General features: G+C 36.6%; 1 protein-coding gene across 2 annotated transcripts in view; it reads left to right on the plus strand.

The window, feature by feature from the left end:
• Positions 1 to 8901, plus strand: part of YEATS4 (YEATS domain containing 4) — a 29575-nt gene that overhangs the window by 8750 nt on the left and 11924 nt on the right. For both annotated transcript variants that reach the window (XM_011929295.1, XM_011929296.1), the window contains 2 exons: positions 1809 to 1901; positions 1991 to 2078. In XM_011929295.1, the coding sequence (XP_011784685.1) occupies positions 1809 to 1901; positions 1991 to 2078 (181 nt within the window). The remainder of the gene's footprint in view (positions 1 to 1808; positions 1902 to 1990; positions 2079 to 8901) is intronic.

Raw genomic sequence — 8901 nt, forward strand, 5'->3', positions numbered from 1 at the left:
TACTGAGAATTAGGGCTTCATATCTTTTGCCTGCATTTGTAGTCCCAGTTACTTGGGAGGCTGAGGCAGGAGGATCATTTGAGCTCAGGAATTCAAGACCAGCCTGGGCAACATAGTAAGACCCCATCTCAAAAAAAAATTTACCTTTTGCAGGGAGGTCACATAATGTCTTCTTTATCCCATCATTGACCTCTTTTCCAAGAAAACTACTTTTTAACAGGTACCTGTTTTCAATTCCTCTAGAAATTACTCCCATGCATTTCATATATTTAAATCCCTAATGTTGGATTTCTCAACTTCAGATAGTGTCTTTCAGTGCGTGATGATTATAGATGATCCTTTTTCTTCCCCTTTCCAAGTTTCCTTTTTACATTTTGCTGAAGGAATTTTTTTCAGAAAGGAAGCCTGAGAAATAAACTTTCAGAGCCATTGCCCATCTGAAATGTCTTTATTTTTTCTTCATACTTCATTGTTGGGGAGAAAAATTCTAGGTACTAAAGGTAGATATGCTTTCTTGTCTATGAGTGGAGAGAGAAGGGAAGGTCAAGAGGCCCAGCTACCCCATAGCGTTCTTAACTTTGATACTTGCCAACTCTGAGCTTGGAGCACTGTAGGGCTTCTGGGAGCTCTGGCTCCCACCTCTGAGGCAGTTTTCTTAAGTTTTCAAGTTGTGGTTTTTCTCTGTTATTGTTTATTATCCTTCTTGGTAGACTCATCTGCTTTCTGTCTGTTCCAGAAATTTGTTAAATTATTTGCTTTAAATAATTTGATACGTAATTCATGCTCTCTTATTTTGCAAATTGTCTGTCGTTACTGTTATTTTAGTAAAATTCTGTGTATTTCCCTCCTCCCCTTTCTACATTGTTAGTGCATCATCTAGAGCCTGGAAGATGTCCTTTAAGTAGAATATTTCTGCTTGCTGAGCCATGTCCAGGGAAATCTGACACTCTATTAATTGAGCTAAATTGTCTTTCTGGGGAGTTGATCATGCTTGTTTAAATTCAGTTGCAAGGAATTTTATATTTTCTGACTTTTTCAGTGTACCCTTCCTTGCTCCCTATTTCGTGACTTTTTTGGAGAATAGCATTCTCTTACAATTATGTTAACTAACTTTTTGAAAAATTATTTGAGGTCTCTGGTTTTCAGAACTTTAACATGAACTCTGATGTTTTCCCAACTAGATTTTATTTTGCTAAAATAATCACACACATTGTGCTGCAAAGCTTTTCCCTTGTTGTCTTACTATACCTGTTTTAAAGTATTTGAAGACACGTTGCTCTTCCCAAAGTGAATTATTACTGACCAACTTCTTACTTATTTATTATGTCATTTATGTAATAATCTTATAGATACCCAAAAAAATTATCTTGCCCTCACTGAACTTTTTCATTCCTTTTGAAAGTATCAAATCTTTTATTCCCCACAGTAAATTTGTAAACTCTAATCTTCAAAAGCAGTTGTCACAACCTACTTGTGTAAGTAAAATAATTCATCTTTTAGTGATTTCTCAGTTTAATTTCTATAGCTTTATCTTGTGTTATTTTTATAGTTTCCTCTCTAGAGATTCTTCAACAGACTCTTCATTAGCCTCTAAAGAATATTCTTGTTAGGTAGATATGAATATATCTACTAGGAAAATAAAGGTACAGAAAATTTGGGTGATTTGCTGCAATCAGTTGCAGTTGAAACAAGATCATGAATTTGACATGTATATACTTACTTCAGTCTCTAATTCAGTTTAAAAAATGCCAGTGTCTTGTGATGATAAAAACCATTGCACAGATGTGACATCTGTTTTTATTTCACAGGTAACCCTGTATCATTTGCTAAAGCTGTTTCAATCAGATACCAATGCAATGCTGGGGAAAAAGACAGTGGTTTCAGAGTTCTATGATGAAATGGTAAGAATATTTTATAATGATAGTTTTAAAAGCATTTGAAGTTGGAGAACTTTGAAGTTACTGGGTTTTTGTTCTTTCTATCCCATTAGATATTTCAAGACCCAACAGCAATGATGCAACAATTATTGACAACATCTCGTCAGCTAACATTAGGAGCCTATAAGCATGAAACAGAATGTAAGTGCCATGCATTCCTAATTCTGAAAAATAATGTATTCTGTAATGGTGTAAGGGTTGTATGATTAGTGCCTTTTAAACTTTAAAAAAATGATACAGGTAGGTTTTTTAGGTGTTAAAAAACAGTTTGTATTACAGTAGAACATGTAAGAAGGATGTTTTAAATTGTTCCTAAGTAGGCCTACTTTCAAGAAGGGTGAAAGACAGCCTCTCACATTCTCTGAAGTACTGTTTGTCTGTTTTATTCCCTAATTACATTTAAGTATAGTTTTCCATTAGTCTTGCTTAGCCTATCATTTTCTGTTGACTAGTCTTTACTAACAAAATCTGTGTGACGGACCTTGCAGAGCGTAATTATACTTTTATGTACTGTGAACTAGTTTATCTTGTATTTTTGCTGATGTCATTTTACATAGTTTTAGATTAATGCTCAAGTATTGACTACCTGAATGCCACATTGAAAATCGGTCATGTTGTATTTTCTTTCTAAGCTGACATGGTCTCAGAATCCTGTACACATTAATCCGTGCGTCTATTCTCAGTCATTTGTGATTGGCATTTAATATGAAACCTATTTGCCATCCCTGTGTTAACATTTATGTCACTGTTCAGTCATTTCTTTGATCATTCATTCATTACAATATATAATGAGTACCAGTTACATGCCAAGCATTGTTCTAGGTGCTAGGTGCTGAGGTTAGAGCAGTGTCCGAATCAGACAAAAAGCCCTATCCTCATGGGCCCTACATTCTAGTGGGAGGAAAACAGGTATTAAATAAACAGAACAAGGAAGTATAAGGTAGTGATTAGGTGCTACGGAGACAAAGTGGGGCAGGGAGCATCTTTGGTGGGAGGAGGTTATTGGAGTTTTAGATACTGATATCAAAATATCAGTCAGGAAATGCTTTCTGAGCATTTGGAGACCTAAAGGACTAAAGGAGTGATCTAAGGGAAAGATGTTATATGTAGAGGGAGCAGTGAGGACAAAGGCCTTCGGGTAAGTGAATGGCTGAAAAACAGCAAGAAGTCCAGTGTGACTAGAGTAGAGTGAACAAGAGGACAAGGAGTGGGAGATGAGATCAGAGAGGTTAACAGGGGACTAGGTCATATAGGGACTTGTGAGTAACTATGAGGACTTCAGATTATTAAACTGAGATGTGAAGTCATTTTTGAGTTTTGAGCAAAGGAATGACATCAGATTTAACTTCTTTAAAATGTTTAATTTTGTGGGTATATAGTAGGTGTATATATTTACTGGGTACATGAGATATTTTGATATGGGCATACAGTGTCTAAAAATTACATCCAGGAAATGAGATATCCATCACCTCAAGCATTTACCCTTTTTGTTACAAATAATCCAAACATACTCTTTTAGTTACTTTTAAATGTACAATTACATTATTATTGACTATAGTCATCCTGTTGTGCTATCAAATACTTAATCTTATTCATTCTTTATATTTTTTGTACCAATAGCCATCCTTCACCCACCTACCCACTACGCTTCCCAGCCTCTGGTAACCGTCATTCTACTCTGTTTTCTCTATCTCATGAGTTCAGTTTTTGTTTGTTTTTTGAGACAGAGCCTCGCTCTGTTGGCCTGGCTGGAGTGCAGTGGCACGATCTCGGCTCACTGCAACCTCTGTCTCCCAGGCTCAAGTGATTCTTCTGCCTCAGCCTCCCGAGTAGCTGGGATTACAGGCGTGTACCATCACGCCTGGCTAATTTTTTTTTTTTTGTATTTTTAGTAGAGACAGGGTTTCACTATGTTGGCCAAGCTGGTCTCGAACTCCTGACCTCAGGTAATCCACCCACCTCAGCCTCCCAGAGTGCTGGGATTACAGGCATGAGCCACTGCGCCCAGCCTAGTTGTTTTAATTTTTAGCTCCCACAAATAAATGAGAATATATGATGTTTATGTTCTGTCCCTGGCTTACTTCACTTAACATAATGACTTTCAGTTCCATCCATGTTGTTTGGAATGATAGGATTTCATTCCTTTTTTATAGCTGAATAGTACTCTATTGTGTATATGTACCATATTTTCTTTATCCATTCATCTGTTGATGGACACTTGGGTTGCTTTCAAATCTTGGGTATTATGAATAGTGCTGCAATAAACGTAAACATGGAAGTGCAGATATCTTTTTGATATACTGACTTATTTTCTTTTGGATATATACCTAACAGTGGGATTGCTGGATCATATAGCTCTATTTTTAGTTTTTTGAGGAACCTCCAAACTGTTGACCATATTGGTTTTACTAATTTACATTCCTACCAACAGTGTATAAGGGTTCCCTTTTCTCTGCATCCTTGCTATTTGTTATTGCCTGTCTTTTTGATAAAAGCCATTTTAACAGGCATGAGATAACATCTCATTGTAGTTTTAATTTGCATTTTTCTGATGATCAGTGATGTTGAGAACCTTTTCATATACCTGTTTGCCATTTGTATGTCATCTTTTGATAAATGTCTATTCAGATCTTTTTCCCATTTTACAATCAGATTCTTAAGGAGTTGTTTGAGCTCTTTATATATTCTGATTATTAATTCTTTGACAGATGGGTAGTTTGCAGATATCTTCTCCCATTCTGTGTGTTGTCTCTTCACTTTGTTGATTGTTTCCTTTGTGGTACAGAAGTTTTTTAACTTGATGTGATCCTGTTAATCCATTTTTGCCTTGGTTGCCTGTGTTTATAGGGTATTACACAAGAAATCTTCGCCTAGTCCAATGTCCTAGAGAGTTTCCCCAGTGTTTTCTTTAGTAGTTTAATAGTTTGAAATCTTAGTCTTCAATCCATTTTAATTTGATTTTTGTATATGGCAAGAGATAGGAGTCTAGTTTCATTCTTCTACATATGGATATCCAGATTTCCTGGCACCATTTATTGAAGAGACCATTTCTTCTGCCAAGTGTATGTTCTTGGCACCTTTGTCAAAAATGAGTTCCCTGTAGGTGTGTGGATTTGTTTCTGGGTTCTCTAGTCTGTTCCGTTGGCTTATGTGTCTCTTTTTCTGCAAGTACCATGCTGTTGTGGTTACTGTAGTTCTGTAATGTAATTTGAAGTCAGGTGATTCCTCCAGTTTTATTCTTTTTGCTGAGGATAACTTTGGCTATTCTGGATCTTTTGTGGTTCCACATAAATTTTAGGGTTTTTTTTTCTATTTCTGTGGAGAATGTCATTTGTATTTTGATAGGGATTGCATTGAATCTGTAGATTGCTTTGGGAAGTATGGGCATTTTAACAGTATTGATTTTCCAGTTCATGAACATGGAATATCTTTCCTTTTTGTGTGTTCTCTTCCATTTCTTTCATTACTGTTTTATATTTCTTATTGTACATATCTTTCACTTCTTTGGTTAATTCCTAGTTATTTAATTTGTAACCTTGGTAAATGAGATTACTTTCTTGATTTCTTTTTCAGATTGTTCACTGTTGGCATATAGAGATGGTATTGATTGTTTTGTATGTTGATTTTGTATCCTGCAACTTCAGTGAGTTTATCAACTCTAATAGCTTTTTTGGTGGAGCCTTTGGGTTTTTCCAAATATAATATCATCTACAGGCTGGGTGTGTGGCTCACGCCTATAATCCCAGCACTTTGGGATGCCAAGGCAGACAGATCACCTGAGGTCAGGAGTTCAAGACCAGCCTGGCCAACATGGCAAAACCCTGTCTCTACTAAAACTACAAAAATTAGCCGAGCGTGGTGGCATGTGCCTGTAATCCCAGCTACTCGGGTGGCAGAGGCAGGAGAATTGCTTGAACCTGGGAGGCGGAGGTTGCAATGAGCTGAGATTGTGCCACTGCACTCCAGCCTAGGCAACAGAGTGAGACTATCTCAAAATAAATAAATAATAATAATATCATCTACAAACAAGGCTAATTTGACTTCTGCTGAATTTTATCAGATCCTTTTTCAGTATCAATTGAAATGATCATATAGTTTTTGTCCATCATTCTGTTGATATGATGTATCACATTGATTGATTTGTTTATGTTGAGCAGTCCTTGCATCCCTGGGATAAATCCTGCTTGGTCATGATGAATGATCTTTTTAAGGTGTTGTTGAATTCTTTTTGCTAGTGTTTTGTTATGGATTTTTGCATCAGTGTTCATCCAGAATATTGGCCTGTGGTTTTCTTTTTTTGATGTGCCTTTGGTTTTGGTATCAGGGTAATACTGGCTTCATAGAATGAGTTTGGAAGTATTATTTTCTCTGTTTTTTGGAATAGTTTGAGTAGGGTTGGTATTAGTTCTTCAAATGTTTGGTAAAATTCAACAGGGAAGCCATTGGGTCCTGGGCTTTTCTTGGACTTTTTACTACAGCTTCAATCTTGTTGCTTGTTATTGGTCTGTTCAGGTTTTGGATTTCTTCGTGATTCAATCTTGGTAGGTTGTATGTGTCTAGGAATTTATCCATGTCTTCTAGATTTTCCAATTTATTGGCGTATAATTGCTCATAGTAACCACTAACGATCCTTTGAGTTTCTGCACTATCAGTTTTAATGTCTCCTTTTTCATCCTTTATTTTATTTGAGTTTTCTCTCTTTTTTCTTAATCTGGCTAAAGATTTGTCAGTTTTGTTTATCTTTTCAGAAAACCAACTTCTTGTTTCATTTTCTTCATTTCAATTTTATTTATCTTTGCTCTGATCTTTTTTCTTCTACTAACTTTGGGTTTGGTTTGCTCTTGCTTTTCTCATTCTTTACAATACATCGTTAGATTTTTTATTTGAAGTTTTCCCTCTATTTTGATATAGACATTAAAAGCTACACATTTCCCTCTGAGTACTGCTTTTGCTGAGTTGTGTTTCCATTATCTGTTTCAATAAAATTTTCAGTTTCCTCCTTCTTTCCTTCCGTCTTTCTTTTCTCTTTTCTTTTTCCTTTCTCTCTCTTTCTTTCCTTCTTTCCTTTTTTTTTTTCTCTTTTTTTTCCTTTTCTTTCTTTCTTTCGAGCTGGGGATCTCGCTATGTTTACCAGGCTGGTCTTGAACTCCTGGCCTAAAGTGATCCTCCCATCTCAGCCTCCCATAGTGCTGGGATTACAGGTGTGAGCCTCCAAACCTGACCCAATTTTTCAATTCTTAATCTCTTCATTGACCCACTGGTCATTCAGAAGCATATTGTTTAAATTCCATGTGTTTGTATAGTTTCTAGAATTCCTCGTTATTGATTTCTAATTTTATTCCATTATAGTCAGAGAAGATACTTCACATTAGTTGTTTGTTTTTGTTTTAAATGTTTTATGACTTGTTTTGTCACCTAACATATGGTCTTTATCCTTGAGAATGATCCATGAGCTCAGGAGAAGAATGTGTATTCTGTAGCCATTTGATGAAATGTTTTGTAAATACCTATTAGGTCCATTTGGCCTATTGTGCAGATTAAGTCCAATGGTATTTTTTGTTGATTTTCTGTCTGGATGATCTGTTCAATGCTGACAGTTGGATGTTGAAGACTCCAGGTATTATTGTATTAGGGTCTATCTCTCTTAAGCTCTAATAATATTTGCTTTATGTATCTGACCACTCCACTGTTGGGTGCATGTATGTTTACAATTGTTATATCCTCTTGCTGAATTGACTCCTTTATCATTATATAATGACCCTGTCTCTTTTTATCGTTTTTGTTTTGCAAAATCTGTTTTGTCTGATGTCAGTATTGCTATTCCTGCTTTTTTTTGGTTTTGCATGCAATATCTTTTTTTTTTCATTTGCATGCAGTATCTTTTTCCATCCCTTTATTTTCAGTCTGTGTGTGTCTTTAGAGGCGAAGTGTGTTTCTTGGAGGCAGTACGTCATTGGGTCTTGTTTTTTCATCCATTCAGCCACTCTGTGTCTTTTGATTGGAGACTTTAGTCCATTTACATTCATTGATATTGATATTTACATTCATTAGTATTGGTAAGTAAGGACTTACGCCATTTTATTTTTCTGATTGTTGGATGGTCTTCTCTTTCTTCTTTCCTTCCTTCCTGTTTTCCTTTTAGTGAAGGTGATTTTCTCTGGTGGTATATTTTAATTTCTTTTTATTTTCTGTGTTTCTTTTTTATGTTTCTAGGTTTGAGCTTACCATGAAGCTTGCAAATAATATCTTTTTTTTTTTTTTTTTTTTTTTTTTTTGAGGCGGAGTCTCGCTCTGTCGCCCGGACTGGAGTGCAGTGGCCGGATCTCAGCTCACTGCAAGCTCCGCCTCCCGGGTTTACGCCATTCTCCTGCCTCAGCCTCCGGGGTAGCTGGGACTACAGGCGCCCGCCACCTCGCCCGGCTAGTTTTTGTATTTTTAGTAGAGACGGGGTTTCACCGTGTTAGCCAGGATGGTCTCGATCTCCTGACCTCGTGATCCGCCCGTCTCGGCCTCCCAAAGTGCTGGGATAACAAGCTTGAGCCACCGCGCCCGGCCGCAAATAATATCTTATAACCTGTTGTTTTAAACTGATGACAGCTTAACACTGATTGCATAAACAAGCAGGCAAAAAGAAAACAATAAACACTTTATATTTTAACTTCATCTCCCCACTTTTAACTTTTTGTTGTTTCTATCTTATTGCTATCTATGTCTTGAAAAATTGTAGTTATTATTTTCGATCTGTTCATCTTTTTATATTTCTACCTAAGACATGCATAGTTTACAAACTGCAATTACAATGTAATAATATTCTTTCGCCGGGCGCGGTGGCTCAAGCCTGTAATCCCAGCACTTTGGGAGGCCGAGAAGGGCGGATCACGAGGTCAGGAGTTCGAGATCATCTGGCTAACACGGTGAAACCCCGTCTCTACTAAAAAATACAAAAAGCTAGCCGGGCGAGGTG

Source organism: Colobus angolensis, unplaced genomic scaffold (genome assembly GCF_000951035.1).
Source record: "Colobus angolensis palliatus isolate OR3802 unplaced genomic scaffold, Cang.pa_1.0 Scaffold80, whole genome shotgun sequence".
NCBI classification, from domain to species: Eukaryota; Metazoa; Chordata; class Mammalia; order Primates; family Cercopithecidae; genus Colobus; species Colobus angolensis.